At 46.0% G+C, this 25584-nt stretch overlaps 1 protein-coding gene across 2 annotated transcripts in view; it reads right to left on the reverse strand.

Annotated features, from left to right (window-relative positions):
- The window catches only part of LOC122551960 (X-ray repair complementing 5), a 366827-nt gene that overhangs the window by 16627 nt on the left and 324616 nt on the right, over positions 1-25584 (reverse strand). For both annotated transcript variants that reach the window (XM_087989448.1, XM_087989447.1), the window contains exons 19-20: positions 23954-24021; positions 22655-22726 (exon numbers count right to left, since the gene is read on the reverse strand). In XM_087989448.1, the coding sequence (XP_087845574.1) occupies positions 22655-22726; positions 23954-24021 (140 nt within the window). The remainder of the gene's footprint in view (positions 1-22654; positions 22727-23953; positions 24022-25584) is intronic.

Here is a 25584-nt window from a genome sequence, read left to right on the forward strand (position 1 = left end):
TACTTTTAGAGGGATGGCAGTGAAGGCAGCGCAATGTTCCTCTTGCAACATGTTTGAGGTGAGGGATGCCATAGTCGTCCCTGCTGATTACACTTGCAGGAAGTGCACCCATCTCCAGCTCCTCCAAGACCGTTTAGGGAACTGGAGCTGGAGTTGGATGAATTTAGGATCATTTGGGAGGCAGAGGGGGTCATAGATCGGAGCTTTATGGAAGTAGTAACTCCAAAGATTGCAGACAGATGGGAGACAGTGAGGCGGACTGGGAGGAAGCAGCCAGTGCAGGGACCCCCTGCAGCCGTTCCCCTCAAGACCAAGTATACCGTTTTGGATACTTGTGGGGGGGGGGGACTTACCAAGGGTAAGCAATGGGGTTCAGGCCTCTGGCACGGAGCCTGTCCCCGTTGCTCAGAGGGAAAGGGTGGAGAAGAGCAGAGCTATAGTTATTGGGGACTCGATAGTTCGGGGCACAGATAGGCGGTTTTGTGGGGGCGAGAGAGACTCACGTTTGGTATGTTACCTCTCAGGTGCAAGGGTACATGACGTCTCTGATCGTGTTTTCCAGGTCCTTAAGGGGGAGGGGGAGCAGCCCGAAGTCGTGGTCCACATTGGCACCAACGACATAGGTAGGAAGAGGGCTGAGGATGTTAGGCAGGCTTTCAGGGAGCTAGGTTGAAAGCTCAGAGTTAGAACAAACAGAGTTGTTGTCTCTGGTTTGTTACCCGTGCCACGTGATAGAGAGTCGAGGAATAGGGAGAGAGAACAGTTAAATGCGTGGCTACAGGGATGGTGCAGGAGGGAGGGATTCCGGTATTTGGATAACTGTGGTTCTTTCTGGGGAAGGTGGGACCTCTATAAACAGGATGGTCTACACCTGAACCTGAGGGGCACCAGTATCCTTGGGGGGAGATTTGCTAGTGCTCTTGGGGGGGGTTTAAACTAACTCTGCAGGGGCATGGGAACCTAGACTGTAGCTTTAGGGTGCAGGACCTGGAGTGTAGGGAGGTTAGGAACATGGCATCAATCTCAAAGGAGGGTGCCTGTAAACAGGAAAGTGGCTTGAAGTGTGTGTACTTCAGCAGAGAGCGGCGCGAGCTGGGCGGAAGTGAGGTTGGAGCGCAGAGCTGGTCGGGAAGGTAAGTGACTGATATATAAAGAACTTACCTCGATGCCAACGGTCTTCTCACAGCAGAGAGTGGCGCGAGCTGGGCGGAAGTGAGGTTGGAGCGCAGAGCTGGTCGGGAAGGTAAGTGATTGATATTTGAATGGGTGTGTTCTAGACCCCAGGCCCTACATAGTAGGGCGTCCCTCCCATCCTCCTCCTCTAACCTAATTTTAAAGTCCACAGGTAAGCTACTCAGTGTTCTTGTTTTCGGAGACGAGCTGTAGAGTAATGGCAGCGCAGGCAGTGGAATGTTCCTCCTGCAGGATGTTCGAGGTAGGGGTGACCACCGATACTCCTGCCGACTTCATTTGCAGGAAATGCAGTCAGATCCTGCTCCTCACAAAACGAGTTAGGGAATTGGAACTGGGTTGGATGAACTGAGGATTATTCGAGAGGCTGAGAGGGTAATAGATAGAAGCTACAGGGACATAGCTACGCCAGAGAACAGAGGTAGCTGGGTAACAGTTAGAGGTGGGAAGGGGAGGAAGCAGGCAGTGCAGGGATCCCCTGTGGTCGTTCCCCTAAACATTGGTATACCGCTTTGGATACTGTTGGTGGAGCAGGGGTAAGCTGCGGTGACCGGGTCTGTGGCGCGAGGTCTGGCTCTGAGGCTCAGAAGGGAAAGGGGGAGAGGAGGAGAGCGCTAGTTAGAGGAGACAGACAGGCGGTTCTGTGGACATGGGCGAGACTCTCGGATGGTTTGTTGCCTCCCGGGTGCCAGGGTCCGAGACGTCTCGGACCGTGTCTTCAGAATCCTTAAGGGGGAGGGTGTGCAGCCAGAAGTTGTGGTGCACATTGGCACCAACAACATAGGTAGGAAGAGGGGTGGGGAGGTCATTCAAGAGCTCAGGGAGTTAGGCTGGAAGCTAAAAGCTAGGACAGACAGAGTCGTCATCTCTGGGTTGTTGCCGATGCCACGTGACAGTGAGGCAAGGAATAGGGAGAGAGTGCAGTTGAACACATGGCTGCAAGGATGGTGTAGGAGGGTGGGCTTCAGGTATTTGGACAATTGGACTGCATTCTGGGGAAGGTGGGACCTGTACAAGTAGGACGGGTTGCACCTGAACCAGAAGGGCACCAATATGACTAGGGTAGGAATAGGTCCAGTCAAGGATAGTAGTGGGAAGTTGCGTGTGGAGGCTGAAGAGATTGGGGAGACACTGAATGAATACTTTTCATCAGTATTCACTCAGGAACAGGACATTGTTGCCGATGTGAATACTGAGTCACAATTAAGTAGAATGGATGGCTTTCAGGTATGTAGAGAAGAGGTGTTGGAAATTCTGGAAAGGGTGAAAATAGATAAGTCCCCTGGGCCTGATGGGATTTACCCTAGGACTCTCTGGGAAGCAAGGGAGGAGATTGCAGAGCCATTGGCCTTGATTTTTATGTCCTCGTTGTCTACAGGGGTAGTGCCAGAAGATTGGAGGCTAGCAAATGTGGTTCCCTTGTTCAAGAAGCGGAGTAGGGATAACCCTAATAACTATAGGCCGGTGAGTCTCACTTCTGTTGTGGGCACAATCTTAGAGAGAATTGTAAGGGATAGGATTTGTGAACATCTGGATAGGAATAATGTGATCAAGGATAGTCAGCATGGTTTTGTGAAAGGCAGGTCGTGTCTCACAAACCTTATTGAATTCTTTGAGAAGATGACTAAGGAGGTGGACGAGGGGAAAGCGGTAGATGTGGTGTATATGGATTTTAGTAAGGCGTTTGATAAGGTTCCCCATAGTAGACAACTGCAGAAAATACGGAGGTATGGCATTGAGGGTGAGTTGGAGGTTTGGATTAGGAGTTGGCTGGCTGGAAGAAGTCAGAGGGTAGTAGTTGCTGGCAAAGGTTCATCTTGGAGTGCCGTCACTAGCGGTGTTCCGCAAGGATCTGTTTTGGGACCATTGATTAGATTAGATTAGATTAGATTACAGTGTGGAAACAGGCCCTTCGGCCCAACAAGTTCACACCGACCCGCCGAAGTGCAACCCACCCATGCCCCTACATTTACCCCTTACCTAACACTACGGGCAATTTAGCATGGCCAATTCACCTGACCTGCACATTTTTGGACTGTGGGAGGAAACCGGAGCACCCGGAGGAAACCCACGCAGACACGGGGAGAATGTGCAAACTCCACACAGTCAGTCGCCTGAGGCGGGAATTGAACCCGGGTCTCAGGCGCTGTGAGGCAGCAGTGCTAACCACTGTGCCACCGTGCCACCCACAGTGCCACCGTGCCACCCACAAAAATTGCTGTTTGTCATTTTTATAAATGGCCTGGAGGAGGGGTTAGAAAGTTGGGTGAGCAAGTTTGCGGATGATACGAAAGTCGGAGGAGTTGGAGACAGTGAGGAAGGATGTGGCAGGTTACAGCGGGATATAGATAAGCTGCAGAACTGGGCAGAAAGGTGGCAAATGGAGTTCAATGTAGGTAAGTGTGAGGTGATTCACTTTGGTAAGAGTAACAAGAAGATGGGGTACTGGGCTAATGGTCGGATACTTGGTAGTGTGGATGAGCAGAAGGATCTTGGTGTCCATGTACACAGATCTTTGAAAGTTGCCACCCAGGTAAATAGTGCGGTGAAGAAGGCATATGGCGTACTGGCTTTTATTGGTAGAGGAATTGAGTTCCGGAGTCCTGAGGTCATGTTGCAGTTGTATAAGACTCTGGTGCGGCCGTATCTGGAGTATTGTGTGCAGTTTTGGTCGCCATACTATAGGAAGGATGTGGAGGCACTGGAACGGGTGCAGAGGAGGTTTACCAGGATGTTGCCTGGTATGGTAGAAAGATCGTATGAGGAAAGGCTGAGGCACTTGGGGTTGTTTTCATTGGAGAAAAGAAGGTTTAGGGGTGACTTGATAGAGGTGTACAAGATGATTAGGGGTTTAGATAGGGTCGATAGAGAGAATCTTTTTCCACGTATGGAGTCAGCTATTACAAGGGGGCATAGCTTTAAATTAAGGGGTGGTAGGTATGGGACAGATGTTAGGGGTAGGTTCTTTACTCAGCGAGTTGTGAGTTCATGGAATGCCCTGCCAGGAGCAGTGGTGGACTCTCCCTCATTATGGGCATTTAAGCAGGCATTGGATAGGCATATGGAGGATAGTGGGCTACTGTAGGTTAGGTGGGCTTGGATCGGCACAACATCGAGGGCCGAAGGGTCTGTACTGCGCTGTATTCTTCTATGTTCTATGTTCTAATATCCTGGGGGGTAGGTTTGCTAGCACTCTTCGGGGGGGTTTAATCTAATTTGGCAGGGGGATGGGATCCGGACTTGTAGTCCAGCAAGTAGGCTAGCTGTTTGTCAGGATATCCAAGAATGTAGGGAGGCTGTGAAGAAGGTAGCACAGACAGGGAATACTTGCAGACACAGAGATGGGTTCAAGAGTGTGTACTTCAACGCAAGGAGTATCACAAATAAGGTGGGTGAACTTAAGGGACTACGATGTTGTGGCCATCACGGAAACGTGGATAGAAGAGGGACAGGAATGGTTGTTGGAGGTTCCTGGTTACAGATGTTTCAGTAAGATTGGGGAGGGTGGTAAAAAAGGAGGGGGGGTGACGTTGCTAATTAGAAATGGTATAACAGCTGCAGAAAGGCAGTTTGAGGGGGATCTGCCTTTGGAGGTAGTATGGGCTGAAGTCAGAAATAGGAAAGGTGCAGTCACCTTGTTGGGTGTTTACTATAGACCCCCCAATAGCAGCAGAGATGTGGAGAAACAGATTGGGAAACAGATTTTGGAAAGGTGCAGAAGCCACAGGGTAGTAGTCATGGGCGTTTTCAACTTCCCAAATATTGATTGGAAGCTCTTCAGATCAAGTAGATTGGATGGGGCGGTGTTTGTGCAGTGTGTCCATGAAGCTTTTCTAACTCAGTATGTAGATTGTCCGACCAGAGGGGAGGCCATATTGGATTTGGTACTCGGTAATGAACCGGGACAAGTTATGGGCTTGTTAGTGGGTGAACATTTTGGTGATGGTGACCACAATTCTGTGACTTTCGCCTTGGTTATGGGGAGAGATAGGTGCGTGCAACAGGGTAGGTTTTACAATTGGGGGAAGGGTAATTACGATGCTGTAAGACAGGATCTGAGGAGCATAAGTTGGGAGCATAGGCTGTCAGGGAAGGATGTCGTGGAAATGTGGAACTTTTTCAAGGAACAGATACGACATGTCCTTGATATGTATGTACCTGTCAGGCAGAAAAGAAATGGTCGTCTGAGGGAACCTTGGTTGACGAGGGAGGTTGAATGTCTTGTAAAGAGGAAGAAGGAGGCTTATGTAAGGTTGAGGAAACAGGGTTCAGACAGAGCAGTGGATGGATACAGGATAGCCAGAAGGGAGCTGAAGAAAGGGATTAGGAGAGCTAAGAGAGAGCATGAAAATTCTTTGGCGGATAGGATCAAGGATAACCCAAAGGCATTTTATGCGTATGTGAGAAACATGAGAATGACGAGAACGAGGGTAGGTCCGATCAAGGACAGTAGTGGGAGACTGTATTGAGTCGTAAGAGATAGGAGAGGTCTTGAATGAGTACTTTTCTTCAGTATTTACCAACGAGAGGGACCGTATTGTTGAAGAGGAGAGTGTGAAACGGACTGGTAAGCTAGAGGAGATACTTGTTAGGAAGGAAGATGTGTTGGACATTTTGAACAACTTGAGGATAGACAAGTCCCCCGGGCCTGACGGGATATATCCTAGGATTATGTGGGAAGCAAGAGAGGAAATTGCAGTACCGTTGGCAATGATCTTTTCGTCTTCACTGTCAACGGGGGTGGTACCACGGGACTGGAGAGTGGCGAATGTTGTGCCCCTGTTCAAAAAAGGGAATAGGGATAACCCCAGGAATTACAGGCCAGTTTGTCTTACTTCGGTGGTAGGCAAAGTAATGGAAAGGGTACTGAGGGATAGGATTTATGAGTATCTGGAAAGACACTGCTTGATTAGGTACAGCCAGCACGGATTTGTGAAGGGTAGGTCTTGCCTTACAAGTCTTATTGAATTCTTTGAGGAGGTGACCAAGCATGTGGATGCGGGTAGAGCAGTGGATGTAGTATACATGGATTTTAGTAAGGCATTTGATAAGGTTCCCCATGGTAGGCTTATGCGGAAAGTCAGGAGGCATGGGATAGAGGGAAATTTGGCCAATTGGATAGAGAACTGGCTAACCGGTCGAAGTCAGAGAGTGGTGGTAGATGGCAAATATTCAGCCTGGAACCCAGTTACAAGTGGAGTTCCGCAGGGATCAGTTCTCGGTCCTCTGCTGTTTGTAATTTTTATTAATGACTTGGATGAGGGAATCGAAGGGTGGGTCAGTAAATTTGCAGATGATACGAAGATTGGTGGAGTTGTGGATAGTGAGGAGGGCTGTTGTCAGCTGCAAAGAGACTTTAATATGATGCAGAGCTGGGCTGAGGAGTGGCAGATGGAGTTCAATCCTGTCAAGTGTGAGGTTGTCCATTTTGGAAAGAAAATAAGAATGCGGAATACAGGGTTAACGGTAGGGTTCTTAGTGAGGTGGAGGAACAGAGGGATCTTGGGGTCTATGTTCATAGCTCTTTGAAAGTTGCCACTCAGGTGGATCGAGCTTGTAAGAAGGCCTATGGTGTATTAGCTTTCATTAGCATAGGGATTGAATACAAGAGTCGTGAAGTGATGTTGCAACTGTACAGGACTTTGGTTAGGCCACATTTGGAGTACTGTGTGCAGTTCTGGTCGCCTCACTTTAGGAAAGATGTGGAAGCTTTGGAGATGGTGCAGAGAAGATTTACCAGGATGTTGCCTGGAATGGAGAATAGGTCGTACGAGGATAGGTTGAGAGTGCTAGGCCTTTTCTCGTTGGAACGGCGAAGGATGAGGGGTGACTTGATAGAGGTTTATAAGATGATCAGAGGAATAGATAGAGTAGACAGTCAGAAACATTTTCCCCGGGTGCAACAGAGTGTTACAAGGGGACATAAATTTAAGGTGAAGGGTGGAAGGTATAGGGGAGATGTCAGGGGTCGGTTCTTTACCCAGAGAGTGGTGGGGGCATGGAATGCGCTGCCTGTGGGAGTGGTAGAGTCAGAATCTTTGGTGACCTTTAAGCGGCAATTGGATAGGTACATGGATGGGTGCTTAAGCTCGGGCAAATGTTCAGCACAACATCGTGGGCCGAAGGGCCTGTTCTGTGCTGTATTGTTCTATGTTCAATGTTCAATGCAAGAAGTATACGAAATAAGGTAGGTGAACTTGCAGCGTGGGTTGGTACCTGGGATTTCGATGTTGTGGCTATTACGGAGACATGGGTAGAACAGGGATAGGATTGGCTGTTGTAGGTTCCAGGGTTTAATTGTTTTAGTAGGGTCAGAGGTGGGGGTAAAAGAGGGGGAGGTGTGGCATTGCTTGTCAAAGATAGTATTACAGCGGTGGAAAGGACAATGGATGAAGACTCGCCATCTGAGGTAGTTTGGGCTGAGGCTAGGAATAGGAAAGGTGAGGTCACCCTGTTAGGAGTTTTCTACAGGCCTCCTAATAGTCCTAGAGACGTAGAAGAAAGGATTGCGAGGATGATTCAGGAGAAGAGTGAAAGTAATAGGGTGGTTGTTATGGGGGACTTTAACTTTCCAGATATTAACTGGGAAAGCTAAAGCTCAAGTTCGTTAGAGGGGTCGGTGTTTGTCCAATGTATGCAGGAGGTTTCCTGACACAATATGTAGACAGACCAACAAGAGGTGAGGCCATACTGGATTTGGTTCTGGGTAACGAACCAGGCCAGGTATTAGAATTGGAGGTAGGTGAGCACTTTGGGGATAGTGACCACAATTCGGTGACTTTTACTCTAGTGATGGAGAGGGATAAGTGTGCACTGCAGGGCAAGAGTTATAGCTGGGGGCAGGGAAATTATGATGCGGTGAGGCACGACTTAGGATGTGTGGCTTGGAAAAGTAGGCTTCAAGGGAAGGGCGCAATTGATATGTGGAGCTTGTTCAAGGAGCAACTATTGAGTGTCCTTGATAAGTATGTCCCTGTCAGGCAGGGAGGAAAGGGTCGTGTGAGGGAGCCGTGGTTTAATAAGGAATTGGAATCCCTTGTTAAAGGGAAGAGGGCAGCCTATGTAAAGATGAGGCGTGAAGGTTCAATTGGGTCGATTGAGAGTTATAAGGTAGCCAGGAAGGACCTGAAGAGAGAGCAGCAAGGAGGGGACGTGAAAAGTCCTTAGTTGGCAGGATTAAGGAAAACCCAAAGGCTTTCTCTAGGTATGTCAGGAATAAAAGAATGACTAGGGTAGGAATAAGTCCAGTCAAGGATAGTAGTGAGAAGTTGCGTGTGGAGGCTGAAGAGATTGGGGAGACGCTGAATGAATACTTTTCGTCAGTATTCACTCAGGAACAGGACATTGTTGCCGATGTGAATACTGAGTCACAATTAATTAGAATGGACGGCTTTGAGGTATGTAGGGAAGAGGTGTTGGAAATTCTGGAAAGGGTGAAAATAGATAAGTCCCCTGGGCCTGATGGCATTTATCGTAGGATTCTCTGGGAAGCAAGGGAGGAGATTGCAGAGCCAGTGGCCTTGATTTTTATGTCCTCGTTGTCTGCAGGAATAGTGCCAGAGGACTGGAGGATAGCAAATGTGGTTCCCTTGTTCAAGAAGGGGAGTAGGGATAACCCTAGTAACTCACTTCTGTTGTGGGTAAAGTCTTAGAGAGAATTGTAAGGGATAGGATTTATGAACATCTGGATAGGAATAATGTGATCAAGGATAGTCAGCATGGTTTTGTGAAGGGCAGGTCGTGCCTCACAAACCTTATTGAATTCTTTGAGAAGGTGACTAAGGAGGTGGACGAGGGGAAAGTGGTAGATGTGGTGTATATGGATTTTAGTAAGGCGTTTGATAAGGTTCCCCATGGTAGCCTACTGCAAAAAATACAGAGGTATGGCATTGAGGGTGAGTTGGAGGTTTGGACTAGTAATTGGCTGGCTGGAAGAAGACCGAGGTTAGTAGTTGATCGTAAAGGTTCAGCTTGGAGTGCAGTTACTCGCGGTGTTCCGCAAGGATCTGTTTTGGGACCATTGCTGTTTGTCATTTTTATAAATGACCTGGAGGAGGGGCTAGAAGGTTGGGTGAGCAAGAAGGTCGGTGGAGTTGTTGACAGTGAGGAAGGATGTGTCAGGTTACAGCGGGATGTAGATAAGCTGCAGAGCTGGGCAGAAAGGTGGCAAATGGAGTTCAATGTAGGTAAGTGTGAGGTGATTCACTTTGGTAAGAGTAACAAGAAGATGGGGTACTGGGCTAATGGTCGGATATTTGGTAGTGTGGTTGAGCAGAGGGATCTTGGTGTCCATGTACACAGATCTCTGCCACCCAGATAAATAGTGCGGTGAAGAAGGCATATGGCGTACTGGCTTTTATTGGTAAAGGAATTGAGTTCCGGAGTCCTGAGATCATGTTGCAGTTGTATAAGACTCTGGTGCGGCCGCATCTGGAGTATTGTGTGCATTTTTGGTCGGCATACTATAGGAAGGATGTGGAGGCACTGGAACGGGTGCAGAGGAGGTTTACCAGGATGTTGCCTGGTAAGGTAGGAAGATCGTATGAGGAAAGGCTGAGGCACTTGGGGCTGTTTTCATTGGAGAAAAGAAGGTTTAGGGGTGACTTGATAGAGGTGTACAAGATGATTAGGGGTTTAGATAGGGTTGACCATGAGAATCTTTTTCCACGTATGGAGTCAGCTATTACGAGGGGGCATAGCTTTAAATTAAGAGATGGTAGGTATAGGACAGATGTTAGGGGTAGATTCTTTACTCAGTGAGTCGTGAGTTCATGGAATGCCCTGCCAGTAGCAGTGATGGACTCCCTCTTTATAGGCATTTAAATGGGCATTGGATAGGCATATGGAGGATAGTGGGCTAGTGTAGGTTAGTGTCGGCGCAACACCTCCACACACATCATTTACTGCATCCCTTGTGGTTGGAGGGTTCCTCGGCAAAAGATGAGGCACTCTTCCTCCAGGCGTCGTCCTTGGCCTCCTGCATCGCCAGACCATGGCAACACGACGCCTGGAGGAAGAGCGACTCATCTTCTGCCTAGGAACCCTCCAACCACAAGGGATGAATACAGATTTCTCCAGCTTCCTCATTTCCCCTCCCCCCAACTTTTCTCAGTCCCAACCCTCAGACTCAGCACTGTCTTCTTGACCTGCAAGCTTCTTCCCAACCTCTCCGCCCCACCCCCTCTCCGGCCTATCACCCTCACCTTAACCTCCTTCCACCTATCGCATTCCCAACGCCCCTCCCCCAAATCCCTCCTTCCTACCTTTTATCTTAGCCTGCTTGGCTCACCCTCCTCATTCCTGAAGAAGGGCTTATGCCCGAAACGTCGATTCTCCATCTCCTTTGATGCTGCCTGACCTGCTGCACTTTTCCAGCAATACATTTTTAAGCTCTGATCCCCATCATCTGCAGTCCTCACTTTCTCCCAGTAGGAGGTGTCCGCCAGCTCGCGGATGACATTGACCGCCTCAACCTGTCCACCCCTCTCACCCACTCCAACCTCTCACCCTCGCAACGTGCAGCCCTCCACTCCCTCCGCTCCAACCCCAACCTCACTATTAAACCGGAATACAAGGGAGGCGCGGTGGTAGTTTAGTGCACCGATCTTTACATTGCTGAGGCTAAACGGCAGCTCACGGACATCGATGACTGTATCGGCGCTACTTCGTGCTCCCACGAGGAGGTTGAACAGTTCATCCACTTTACTAACACTTTCCAACTCGACCTCAAATTTACCTGGACCGTCTCAGACTCCTCCCTCCCTTTCCTAAACCTCTCCATTTCTATCTCGGGTGACCGAATCAACACGGACATTTACTATAAACTGACCGACTCCCACAGCTACCTAGATTACACCTCCTCCCACCCTGCCCCCTGTAAAAACGCCATCCCTTATTCCCAATTCCTTTGCCTCCGCTGCATCTGCTCCCAGGAGGACCAACTCCAATACCGAACAACCCAGATGGCCTCCTTCTTCAAAGACTGCAATTTCCCCTCAAACATGGTTGACGATGCTCTCCACCGCATCGCCTCCACTTCCCGCTCCTCCGCCCTTGAACCACGCCCCTCCAATCGCCACCAGGACAGAACCCCACTGCTCCTCATCTACCACCCCACCAACCTCCAGATACATCGTATCATCCTCCGTCATTTCCGCCACCTCCAAACAGACCCCACCACCAGGGATATATTTCCCTCCCCTCCCCTATCAGCGTTCCAAAAAGACCACTCCCTCCATGACTCCCTTGTCAGGTCCACACCCCCCACTAACCCAACCTCCACTCCCGGCACCTTCCCCTGCAACCGCAAGAAATGCAAAACTTGCGCCCACACCTCCCCCATTACTTCCCTCCAAGACCCCAAGGGATCCTTCCATATCCGTCACAAATTCATCTGCACCTCCACACACATCATTTACTGCATCCGCTGCACCCAATGTGGCCTCCTCTACATTGGGGAGACAGGCCGCCTACTTGCGGAATGTTTTAGAGAACACCTCTGGGACACCCGCACCAACCAACCCAACTACCCCATGGCTGAACACTTTAACTCCCCCTCCCGCTCCGCCAACGACATGCAGGTCCTTGGCCTCCTCCATCGCCAGACCATGGGAACACGACGCCTGGAGGAAGACGCCTTATCTTCCGCCTAGGAACCCTCCAACCACAAGGGGTGAATGCAGATTTCTCCAGCTTCCTCATTTCTCCTCCCCCACCTTATCTCAGTCCCAATTCTCAGACTCAGCACCGTCTTCTTGACCTGCAATCTTCTTCCCGACCACTCCGCCCCACCCCCTCTCCGGCCTATCACCCTCACCTTAACCTCCTTCCACCTATCGCATTCCCAATGCCCCTCCCCCAAGTCCCTCCTTCCTACCTTTTATCTTAGCCTGCTTGGCACACTCTCCTCATTCCTGAAGAAGGGCTCATGCCCGAAACGTTGATTCTCCTGCTTCTTGGATGCTGCCTGACCTGCTGCGCTTTTCCAGCAACACATATTTCAGCTCTGATCTCCAGCATCTGCAGTCCTCACTTTCTCCTCAGTGGGACAAACCTATCCAGCTCTATCAGCAAATGCTCCCTAAACAACCTCCACATTTCTGTCATGCATTTCCCTGAGAATATCTGTTCCCAAGTTAGGTACCCCAGTTCCTGCCTAATAGCATTGTCATTTCCCCGTCCCCCAATTAAATACTTTCACATACATTCTGCTCCTATCCCCCTCCATGAGTGTAGTAAAGGTCAGAGAGTTATGATCACTATCACCAAAATGCTCTTCCATAGGACAGATCTGACACCTGGCATGATTCGTTGCAAGCACCAGATCCAATTTGGCCTCCCCTCTAATTAGCTGATCTACATACTGAGTAATGGAATCTTTCCTGGATACACTTGACAAAAACTGCTCCATTCGGTCTATTTGAATGATGGAGGTTCCAATCAATACTAGGGAAGTTAAAGTCACCCATGACATCACCATTTTACTTTCCAAAATCTATCTCCCAATCTGCTCCTCTGTCTCTGTGGCTATTGAGGGTCTGTAGAAAACTCCCAGTAAAGTTACTGTTCCTTTCCTTTTTCTGACTTCCACTCATAATGACTCAGTAAACAAACCCTCCTCAACGACCTTCCTTTCTATAGCTGTGATACACTCCCTGATTAGCAATACTACTCTCCACCTCTTTTCCCTCCCCCACTATTCCGTTTGAAATATCTGAACCCTAGAATATCCAAAAACCATTCTTGCCCCTATGATATCCGAGTCTTGGGGGTGGGGTGGGGAAGAGGAGTGGGTCGGGGTGAAGGGAAAGGGAATGTAACAGGGAGTATGCAATCAAGTAAACGTGCATGGGGTTTAAGTTTGAGGCAGACTAGCAATGAAGGAAAAAGGAAGGATAGGTTAGGACATACTAGTAGAGATGATGGAAATCATGAAGATAAGAAAATTAGCATTAAGGTGCTTTACTTGAATGCTCATAGTATTCGTAACAAAGTAGATAAATTAACAACAGAAATCATTGTGAAGGATTATGATGTGGGCATCACAGAAACATGGCTGCAGGGGGTTCAGGACTGGCAGTTAAACATCCAAGGATTTACAACTTATCGAAAAGTCAAGGAAGTGGGCACAGGGGGTAGGGTTGCCTTGATAGCTAATAATGAAATTAAATCTAAGGCACTGAGTCACATAAGGTCACTTGATGTGGAGTCTGTATGGGTGGAGTTGAGGAACCACAAAGGCAAAAAATCAATAATGGGAGTTATGTACAGACCTCCCAGCAGTAGTCAGGACCAGAGGTGCAAGATGTACCAGGAAATAGGTAGAGCATGTCAGAAAGGCAAGGTCACAGTGATCACGGGGGACTTCAATATGCAGGTTGACTGGGTGAATAATGTTGCCAGTGGATTCAAAGAAAAGGAATTCATGGAATGCTTACAGGATGGCTTTTTGGAATAGCTTGTGATGGAGCCCACAAGGGAGCAGGCTATTCTGGACTTAGTGCTTTGTAATGAGCCAGACTTTATAAAAGATCTTAAAGTAAGGAAACACTAAGGAGGCAGTGATCATAATATGGTAGATTTCAGTCTGCAGTTTGAAAGAGAGAAGGCAAACTAGGATGCAGTGGTGTTACAGTTAAATAAAGGTAATTACAAGGGCGTGAGAGAGGAACAGACGAGAAATGACTGGAAGCAGAGCCTAGTGGTCACAGAAATTTGAGGGTGCATACATAATGATCAAGGGTCGGCACAACATCGTGGGCTGAAGGGCCTGTTCTGTGCTGTACTGTTCTATGTTCTATGTAAAAGTAAAATTCTAGAATCCATCATTAAGGATGAAATTTCCAAATTCTTGGAAGTGCATGGTCGGATGAGAACAAGTCAGCATGGATTTAGTAAGGGGAGGTCGTGCCTGACTTCTTTGAAGAGGTAACAAGTAGGTTAGACCAGGGAAACTAGGTGGATATTATCTACCTAGACTTCCAAAAAGTCTTTGATAAGGTGCCTCACAGGAGGCTGCTGAGTAAGGTGAGGGCCCATGATGTTCGAGGTGAGCTACTGGCATGGATTGAGGATTGCTTGTCTGACAGAAGGCAGAGAGTTGGGATAAAAGGTTCTTTTTGGAATGGCAGCTGGTGACAAGTGGTGTCCCGTAGGGTTCAGTGTTGGGGCCACAGTTGTTCAATAGACAACATGTGCAGAAGTAGGCCATTCTGCCCTTCGAGCCTGCACCACCATTCATTATGATCATGGCTGATCATCCTCAATCAGTATCCTGTAACCCTTGATTCCACTATCCTTGAGAGCTCTGTCCAACTCTTTCTTAAACGAATCCAGAGATTGGGCCTCCACTAACTTCTGGGGCAGAGCATTCCACACAACCAAAACTCTCTGGGTGAAGAAGTTTCTCCTCATCTCTGTCCTAAATGGCCTACTCTTTATTTTTAAGCTGTGTCCTCTGGTTCGGGACTCACCCATCAGCGGAAACATGTTTCCTGCCTCCAGAGTGTCCAATCCTTTAATAATCTTATACGTCTCAATCAGATCCCCTCTCAGTCTTCTAAACTCAAGGGTATACAAGCCCAGTCGCTCCAAGCTTTCAACATAAGATAGTCCCGACATTCCAGGAATTGACCTCGTGAATCTACGCTGCACTCCCTCAATAGCCAGAATGTCTTTCCTCAAATTTGGAGACCAGAATTGCACACAATATTCCAGGTGCGGTCTCACCAGGGCCCTGTACAGCTGCAGAAGAACCTCTTTCTTCTATACTCAATCCCTCTTGTTATGAAGGCCAGCATGCTATTAGCTTTCTTCACTACCTGCTGTACCTGCATGCTTGCCTTCATTGACTGGTGTACAAGAACACCCAGATCTCTTTGTACTGCCCCTTTACCTAACTTGACTCCTTTTAGGTAGTAATCTGCCTTCCTGTTCTTGCCACCAAAGTGGATAACTATACATTTATCCACATTAAACTGCATCTGCCATGCATCTGACCACTCACCTAACCTGTCCAGGTCATCCTGTAATCTCCTAACATCCCCTCACATTTCACCCTGCCAGTGAGCTTTGTATCATTCAGCAAATTTGCTAATGTTACTACTAATACCATCTTCTATATCATTAATATATATTGTAAAAAGCTGCGGTCCCAGCACTGATCCCTGCGGTACCCCACTGGTCACCGCCTGCCATTCTAAAAGGGAGCTGTTTATCACTACTCTTTGTTTCCTGTCAGCCAACCAATTTTCAATCCAAGTCAGTACTTTGCCCCAAATACCATGCACCCTAATTTTGCTCACTAACCTCCTATGTGGGACTTTATCAAAGGCTTTCTGAAAGTCCAGGTACACTACATCCACTGGATCTCCCTTGTCCATCTTCAGAGTTACATCCTCAAAAAATTCACTTTATATATTAATGATCTGGATGAAGAGACTGGGGCATTCTGGTGAAGTTTGTCGATGATATGAAGTTGGGCGGACAGATGGTAGTTCTGAGGAGGTGGGGATGCTGCAGAAAGATTTAGACAGTTTAGGAGACTGGTCCAAGAAATGGCTGATAAAATTCAACGTGAGCAAATGCGAGGTCTTGCACTTTGGAAAAAGAAATACAGGGACAGATTATTTTCTAAACAGTGAGAATATTCATAAAACCAAGTACAAAGGGATCTGGGAGTGTTAGTCCAGGATTCTCTAAAGGTTGACTTGTAGGTTGAGTCCATGATTAAGAAAGCAAATGTAATGTTATCATTTATCTCAAGTGGGTTGGAAATTAAATGCAGTGATGTGTGTCTGAGACTTTATGATTAGATTACTAACAGTGTGGAAACAGGCCCTTCGGCCCAACAAGTCCATACCGCCCCGCCGAAGCGCAACCCACCCAAACCCCTACATTTACCCCTTACCTAACACTACGGGCAATTTAGCATGGCCAATTCACCTGACCTGCACATCTTTGGACTGTGGGAGGAAACCGGAGCACCCGGAGGAAACCCACGCAGACACGGGGAGAACGTGCAAACTCCACACAGTCAGTCGCCTGAGGCGGGAATTGAACCCGGGTCTCTGGCGCTGTGAGGCAGCAGTGCTAACCACTGTGCCACCGTGCCGCCCACTTTATAAAGCTCTGGTTAGGCCCCATTTAGAATACTGCGTCCAGTTTTGGGCCCCACACCTCAGGAAGGAAATACTGGCTCTGGAGTGTGTCCAGCTGAGATTCACACGGATGATCCCTGGCATGGTAGGCACAACATACGATGAACAGCTGAGGATCCTGGGATTGTATTCATTAGAGTTTAGAAGGTTGAGGGGAGATCTAATAGAAACTCACAAGATAATGCATGGCTTAGAAAAGATTGATGCTGGGAATTTGTTTTCGTCAGGCAGGGGTACTAGGACCTGTGGGCACAGCCTTAGATTTAGAGGGGGTCAATTTAAAACGGAAATGAGGAGACATTTCTTCAGCCAGAGAGTCGTGGACCTGTGGAATTCATTGCAGGGAAGTTAAATGTCTTCAAACAGAGATTGATAAATTCTTAATCTCGCAAGAAATTAAGGGATACGGGGAGAGTGCAGGTAAGTGGCGTTCAAATGCCCATGAGCCAGGTGTGGACTCAATGGGCTGTATGGTCTTACTTCCACTCCTATGTCTTATGGCCTAGGTAATGGCCACAACATCATAGTGCCTTACTTTGAAAACATCCAAATAAAGCTGAAGGTTGAAAAGGTCCCTAAAGTCAGTAGAACACGTAAATGGGACAGTTAAGAAGGGACACGTTTTTCATCAGTTGTGCCATAGAGTATAAGAGCAAGGAGGAAATGTTGGAGTTGTACAGTGAGTTGGTCAGGCCACAAGTGGAGTACTGTGTGCTATTTTGATCAACGCACACGGATGTAATAGCACTGGAGAGGGTACAGAGCAAGTTCACCAGGATTTTGCCCAGGATAGAGAAATTGAGCTATGGGGAGAGACTATAAGATATAGGAGCTGGAATTAGACCATTCAGCCCACTGAGTCTGCTCTGCCATTCAATCATGACTGATAAGTTTCTCAACCCATTCTCCCACTTTCTCCCTGTAACCCTTGATCCCCTTGACAAAGAACCTACCTATCTCTCTCTTAAATATACTCAATGACCTGGCCTCCAAAGCCTCCTGTGGCAGTGAATTCCATAGATTCACTACTCCCTGGCTGAAGAGGTTCCTCCTGATCTCCGTTCTAAAATGTCTTTCCTGTATTCTAAGGCTGTGCCCTCAGGTGCTCGGCTCTCCTACCAATGGAAACATCTTCCCAACATCTACTCTGTCCAAGTCATTCAGTATTCTGTGTTTTTCAGTTAGATCTTCCCTCATCCTTCTAAACTCCATTAAGTAGACTCCAGAGTCCACAAATGTTACTCATACATTTAGCTTTTCACTCTCGAAACCATTCTTGTGAACCTCCTCTGAACAAGCTCCAAGGCCAGTACATCCTTCCTGAGATGTGGGTCCCAAAACTGCACACAATACTCCAAATGTGGTCTGACCAGAGCCTTATACACCCCTGCTCTTATATTCAAGTACTCTCAAAATAAATGCCAACATTATATTTACCTTCCTAACTACTGACTCAACCTGCAAGTTTACCTTAAGAGAATCCTGGACTAGAATTCCCAAGATCTTTTGCACTTCAGACTTCTGAATTTTCTCCCCATTTAAAAAGTAGTCCATGCTTCTATTGTTCTTACCAAAGTGCATGACTTCACAATTTCCCACACTACAGTCTATCTGCCACTTCGTTGCCCACTCTTCCAACCTGTCCAAATCCTGACTTTAATCTCCAGCATCTGCAGTCCTCACTTTTGCCAAATCCTTCTGCACACTCCTCGCAGCCTCAATACTACTTGTCCCTCTATCGATCTTTGTAATGTCTGCAAACGTAGCCAGAATGCCCTCTGTTCCTTCATCTAGATCGTTAATGTATAAAGTGAAAAGTGGTGGTCCCAACACAGAGTCTTGCTGAATACTATTTGTTACCAGTTGCCATCCTGAGAAAGACCCTTTTATCCCCACTCTCTGCTTTTTGCTAGACTGCCAAGCTTCTATCCATACCAGCACCTCGCCTCTAAAACCATGGCCCTTATCTTACTCAGCAGCCTCCTGAAGTCCAGGTAAATAATATCCATTGGCTCTCCTTGGTCTAACCTGCTCATTACTTCCTCAAAGAATTCTAGCTAATTTGTCTGGCATGACTTCCCCTTGATGAAACCATGCTGACTTTGCTCTATTCTACCACACACTTGCAAGTATTCAGAAATCTCATCCTTCACAATGGACTCCAAGATCTTACTCACGACCGTGTTAAGGCTAATCGGCCTGTAATTTTCTGTTTGTTGCCTTACTCCCTTTATAAACAGGGGTGTCACGTTATTGATTTTCCAGTCCTCCGGGACCCTCCTTGACTCTAGTGATTTCTGACAGATCACCACTAATGCCTCCACTATCTCTTCAGCTATTTCCTTTAGAAGTCTGGGTTTTAGTCCATCTGGTCCAGGTGATTTATCTACTTTCAGGCCATTTGGTTTCTCTAGCACCTTCTCCTTGGTGATGGCCACCATTCTCAGTCTGACCCTTGCTCTTGAATTTTTGGGATACTACTTGTGTCTTCCACCGTGAAGACTGATGTGAAGTAATTATTCAGTTCCTCAGCCATTTCCTTGTTCCCCTTGGTGGGCGGCATGGTGGCACAGTGGTTAGCACTGCTGCCTCACAGCGCCAGAGACCCGGGTTCAATTCCCGCCTCTGCGTTGGTTTCCTCCGGGTGCTCCGGTTTCTTCCCACAGTCCAAAAATGTGCAGGTTAGGTGAATTGGCCAAGTTAAATTGCCTGTAGTGTTAGGTGAAGGGGTAAATGTAGGGGAATGGGTCTGGGTGGGTTGCGCTTCGGCGGGTCGGTGTGGACTTGTTGGGCCGAGGGGCTTGTTTCCACACTGTAAGTAATCTAAAAAAAAACTACTCTCTCCAGCGTTATTTTCAAGTGGTCCAATGTCCACTTTTGCCTCACTTTTGTCCTTTATATATCTAAATGTGAGAAAAGATCTGCCACCCTGCCTATCCACAATATGCAGAACATAGGAAATCAAACTTGGCCAAACTATACCACAAACACTCAGAATGCCTCAGCATTGACCAAACAGGCTGACAAGTGAAACCAGACACTTGCAGACAAGGGAATACACTTATAGAGTCATAGAGATGTATAGCATGGAAACAGACCCTTCAGTCCAACTCGTCCATGTCGACCAGATATCCCAACCCAATCTAGTCCCACCTGCCAGCACCCGGCCCATATCCCTCCTAAACCTTCCTATTCATATACCCATCCAAATGCCTCTTAAATGCTGCAATTGTACCAGCCTCAACCACTTCCTCTGGCAGTTCATTCCATACTCGTACTACCCTCTGTGTGAAAAAGTTGCCCCTTAGGTCTCTTTTATATCTTTCTCCTCTCACCCTAAACCCATGCCCTCTAGTTCTGGACTCCCCGATCCCAGGGAAAAGACTTTGCCTATTTACCCTATCCATGCCCCTCATAATTTTGTAAATCTCTATAAGGTCACCCCTCAGCCTCCGATGCTCCAGGGAAAACAGCCCCAGCCTGTTCAGCTTCCTGGACCCGGTCAACACAGCTGTCCCAAAGCCCCAAGGACAGTCTGATAACACAGCATACTGAAATCACACAAAGGACAGGTCAGAGAGAGAGGTACCAAAAGACCTCACTCCCAAGACAGGAACAATGGAAGCACCTTACTGTTTCAAAAGGGACATTCTCACCTACCTGCAAAGAAAGCTGCAATCTCCTGATACCATCAAGAACTCATTGATACTGTTCGGATATTACTTTGTACCAACAATCAGGACATTCTTCTGATAACTGTTTTTCAATTATCATCATTGTAACTGGATTACTTAATTTCCAAATACATTGTATCTTTCCTCATTTTAATTAACCTTATTGTACAAGATTCCTACAAAACCTGGCTTCATCCTCAGCTCGAGGAAGAGAACCCTTTATCTACCTGTACAGACCGTCAGTTCTGTGTCAGCCTTGTCAATTTCTCTTCCAGCGATATCGCTTGTAATAAACAGCTTATCAATTTCACCTGATCTAGCTTGTGTGGTCTCTGCTTTATTGGGCTAATTTCTCTGACACTAAAGAAACTCTTTCAGGCTTCCTTTATATTACTGGCTAGCTTACTCTCATATTTAATATTCTACCCCCTTATTTCTTTTTTTGTTGTCCTCTGTTGGTCTTTGTAAGCTTCTCAAACCTCTGGTTTCCCATTGCCCTTTGTCACATTGTATGCTTTCTCTTTTGCTTTTATGCTATCTCTGGCTTCCCTAGTCAGCCATGGTTGTCTCATCCTTCATGTACGATGCGTCTTTTTCCTCGGGATGATGTTTTGCTGTGTCTACTGAATTACTCACATAAACTCCTGTCATTGCTGTTCCACTGTCTTTCCTGCTAAGTTCCTCTTCCAGTTAATTCTGCCAATCTCCTCTCTCATGCCCCTTTAGTTGTCTTTATTCAGCTATAATATCGTTACCTCTGATTCTATCTCCTCCCTCTCAAATTGCAGAGTAAATTCAGTTATATTATGATCACTGCCTCCTCAGGGTTCCTTCACCTTAAGCTCTCTTATCAAATCCGCCTCATTGCACAACATTAAATCCAGTATTGTCTGTTCCCTAGTGGGCTCCACCACAAGCTGATCCAGAAAGCCATCACATAAACATTCCACAAATTCATTCCAATCAACTAAAAACCTGATTTTTCCTGGACACCTGCATATTGAAATCCCCCATGATCACTGTAACATTGTCTTGGATAGGCTTGGATTGTTTTCTTTAGAGCAGAGAAGACTGAGGGGGACATGATTGAGGTGAATAAGATTATGGCAGGGTGAACAGAGAGCAGTTGTTCCCCTTGGTTGAGCAGTCTATCATAAGAGGTTTTAGGATAAGGGGCAGGAGATTCAGAGGGGATTTGGGAAAAATGTTTTCACTCAGCGAGGAGTGGAATCTGGAATGCGCTGCCTGGGAAGGTAGTGAAGACTGGAAACCTGGAAAAAAATATTTGGATGAGTGCTTCAAATTTCATATATTCTAGGATATGAGACAAATGCAGGAAATTGGGATTAGCGCACTTCTGGTGATAGATAGGTCAGTGCAGACTCAATGTGGTCTTTTCTGCACTGTATAAATCTATGAATCTTTACCTGGTCTGACTCCAGACCAAAAGCAATGTCATTGACTCTTAACTGCCCTCTGTATAATTAGGGATGGACAATAAATGCTGGCCTGGACAGTGATGTCTACATCCCATGAATGAATAATAAATAAAAAGATATAAATGGATTGGTCAGATGGGCTGATCAGTAGCAGATGGAATTTAATCCTGCGAGGTGATGTACTTTGGAAGAAGTAACGGGATAAAGGAGTACTCAGTGAATGACAGGACAGCAGGACACTCAGAAATAGAGGGATTTGGGATGTTTATCCATAGATCCCTGAAAGTGGCAAGGCACGCTAGTAGGGTACTTAAGAAGAATATCAGTCGAGGCATAGATTAAAAAAAAAGGGAGGTTATCCTGGAGCTGTATTGGACTTTGTTTAGGTCACAGCTGGACTACTGAGAGTAATCCTGGTCACTGCACTACAGGAAGGATATGATTGCATTGAAGGAATTACAGAGGAGATTCACAAAGATATTGCCTGGGATGGAGCATTTTAACCATGAAGAGAAGCTAGATAAGCTTCAGTTATTTTCTTTGGCACAGAGAAGGTTGATGGGGCACCTGATAGAGGTGTATACGATTATGAGGGGTATGTATAGAATGGATAGAAAGAAGCTATTTCTGTTAGTTGAAGGATTGATAACAAGAAAGCAAAATGTTAAGATGGAAGGCAGGAGCTTTCAAGGGGATTTGAGGAAAAGTCTTTTCACCCAGAGGATGTTGGAAGTCTGGAATTCACTATCTGGGAAGATAGTTGAAGCAGGTATCCTCACAACTTGTTAGAAGTGCATTGATGAAGTGTCATAACTTTCATGGCTTTAGGCCAAGTGCTGGAAAGTGGGATTAGTGTGGATTTAGTGTATATCTAGCATTACAGTTCTGATTGGTTAAGGGCCTCTTCTGTTTTCTAAGATTCTGAGATTTTATTTTAGCTGTTGTCTAACTAGTGCCTTGTATAGTTGAGGAAGACTTCCCTATTTTATTCTCTATTTCCTTTGATTTAAAGGAGAACGATTAATTTGCATTCCCTATTTCCTACTGAACTTGTATTCTAGCTTTTTGTGATACATGTATGAGGACCTCCAAATCTCTGTTTTGCAGCTTTCTGATCGTATTGATAAACATGAAGAGAAAAATTAGAGGCAACAATGGGCACTGTATTTTCAACTCTTTTCCAAAAACTAACCAGATCATCAACATCTCCGTCATCCTCAGGCACCGCTGATGTTTCCATGGGTTTTTCCTCAGCTGCTAGGAACTGCAAATGAGAAATAAATATCTTAAATTACAGAAAGGATTTATAAGCAGATCTGGAGCAGCTGTAGGAAAACAAAACTGACATCATTAGACTGCTTGTTTTGTTTGAACTTAGGACTTATATCTAACCAATAGATAGGCAGCATGCTGCTCCATACCTTTACATTACTGACACAATGACACACAAAGTAAAAGCAACATTGATTTCACCTGTGAATTCCAAATTTATGGGGCATTAAATGCTGTAATATAAAAATGAATGTCAGGAATATTAAATCAGCTGTGATCGTATTCCAGGTGGAGCAAGCTCAGAAACCTCCTGTTCCTATTTCTCATGGTTTATAGTAGAAACAATACCCACAGTACAGGCAGGGTAGACCATGGGAATCTCTTCCCCATTGTGGATGTGCCTATGACCAGAGGGCAATAGTTTAAGGTGAGGAGTAAGTGGCTTAGAGGGGGTCTGAGGATTTTTTTTTAATCCAAAGGAGTGTATAAATATTGAACATGGTGTGTGAGAGGGTGGTGGACACAAGTACTCTCACAACATTTAAGATGATTCTGGCCAAGCACTTAAAATGTCAGGGCATTATAGATAATGGGTTTAGATCAGAGTGGTGCTGGAAAAGCACAGCAGGTCAGGCAGCACCCAAGGAGCAGGAAAATCTGCTCCAATCCCAACCTCACCATCAAACCAGCAGATAAATGGGGTGCAGGGATAGTTTGGCGCACTGACAAAAAAAACCCTCCTCTCCTCACTTTTGCCCATTATAGATTATGGACCAAGTGCAGATAAATGGGATGAGTATAGTTTGTGTTTGTGGGTTGGCCCAGACATGGTGGACCAAACAGCCTATTTCCAAGCTATATGTCTGTACTTTAACCTTGTCCAGTCTTTTCGTTGAGTTAGGGGTGGGAATTACAGCTGCAAAGAATGAAAGACTTTTCCCACTACCCTTCCATTTTTATAAGAAATGATTTTGTCATTTCAATACCTCAAGTATTCTAAAGTAGTAAATTTGCAGCACCTGGAAACTGGGATATAAGTCTTTCTTTTGTGGCTCTTGTGGTGCAGTCATCTTGACTTTCCCTTCGGACCAGAAAACCCAGGTTCAAATCACACCTGCTCCAGGAACTTGTAATAAAATCTCTGAACAGGTTGATTAGAAAATATCTAAATATCTACAAGCTTCTCTTTGCTCAGATAATTGGAGGTGATTACATTTACCTGTTTGGCTTCATCATTATTCACTGTGCTGTCTGCAGCTTCATCCTTTGTGATAAGAGTAATAGAGTCTGAAATTTAGAAACAGGTTGTAAACAAAAGTCCGATTCACTAGAATCTTGACTGGACTATATTTTTCTACATGCACTATCTGATAAAAGGATGTGGAGGTACAGGAGAGAGTTTGAAAAGATTTGCAAGGATGTTAACAGAAGTATAAGGACATCCACATCAGGAAAGGACTGACAGGCTGGGTCTCTTTTTTTCTTGTAGAAAGTTAAAAATCACACAACACCACGTTATAGTCCAACAGGTCTATTTGGAAGTAGTCTTTCAGAGCACTGCTTCTTCATCAGGTAGCTTGCAGAAAAGTTGAGGGGTGACATAATCGAGATCTTTAAAGTCATGAAACGCTTCTGTAGAGACAGAATGATTGTCCAGTTCATGGTTCATGTATTTTCATATAAAAGTTTAATTTTGGAAGTTATAGCTCAACTGCAGAAAATAGGATAAATGTGACTGAAGCAGCTTGAAATCTAGTCTACTTAAAAGCTTGGAGCCATAGTATTTTATGAAGTTAACAGTAGGAAGGAAAACTACTTCAGGGAGCTGTGAATAATTAACCCAAGATCTCTCTGTTCCTCTGAGCTACTCAGTTTCCTGTCGTTCATTAAATACACCCTCATCTTGTTTTTTCTTCCAAAGTGCATCACATCACTCTTATCTAGTTTAAATGCTATCTGCCACTGCGACCAACCCATCTACATCTTCCTGTAACCTACAACCATCTTCATCACTAATAACCACTTTACCAATCTTGGTATCGTCTCCAAATTTACTTAACATCTCCCTGCATTTTTATCTGCATGAATATAACAAACTGTAAACTGCAGTACTGATCTTTGTGGTGCACCACTGGACATCGGCTTGCAGTCTCTTGAGCAGCATTCTACTGTAACCTTTTGTGTCATAGTACTAAGGCTGTTTCTGATCCATCTTGCCAAGTTTACCTCAATTTCATATCATTTAACTTTCTTAATCAGTCTCCCATGTGGTACCTTGTCAAATGCTTTGCTAAAATCCATATAAACTACACCCACTGAACTTCCCTCACCCATACACTTGATCGTATTTTTGAAAACTTGTAAAAAATTTGTTAGATATGACCTCCCTCTGACAAAGCAATGCTGACTATCCCTAATTAATTATCCATGCTTTTCCAGGTGGATATTCATTTTCTCCTTCTGAATTTTCTCCAACACATTCCCTACCACTGATGTGAGGCTCACCTGTAATTTCCTGGCTTGTCTCTACCACCTTCTTCAAAAGTGGAACCACATTTGCCATCCTCCAGTCCTCAGGCACTTCCACTGTGGCCTGACATGAATTAAAAATTTGGGTCAGGGCCCCTGCAATTTCCTGCCTCACCTCCCAAGTATCCTGGATGCAATTTATCTGGGGCCAGGGGATTTGTCTTTTTGTAAGCCTGACAGAACCTCCAATGCCCCCCTATTTCCTATATCAAACTGTGCAACTTCCTCACAGTACCTTTTCATGAATTTCATACTTACTTTCTCCCTTTCCAGACTGAAGATCAAAGTAAAGTATTCATTTTACACCCTCCCAACATCCTG

This window comes from Chiloscyllium plagiosum, unplaced genomic scaffold (genome assembly GCF_037043375.1).
Source record: "Chiloscyllium plagiosum isolate Xiang-an unplaced genomic scaffold, Cpla_swu_hap1 HiC_scaffold_7, whole genome shotgun sequence".
Taxonomy (NCBI): domain Eukaryota; kingdom Metazoa; phylum Chordata; class Chondrichthyes; order Orectolobiformes; family Hemiscylliidae; genus Chiloscyllium; species Chiloscyllium plagiosum.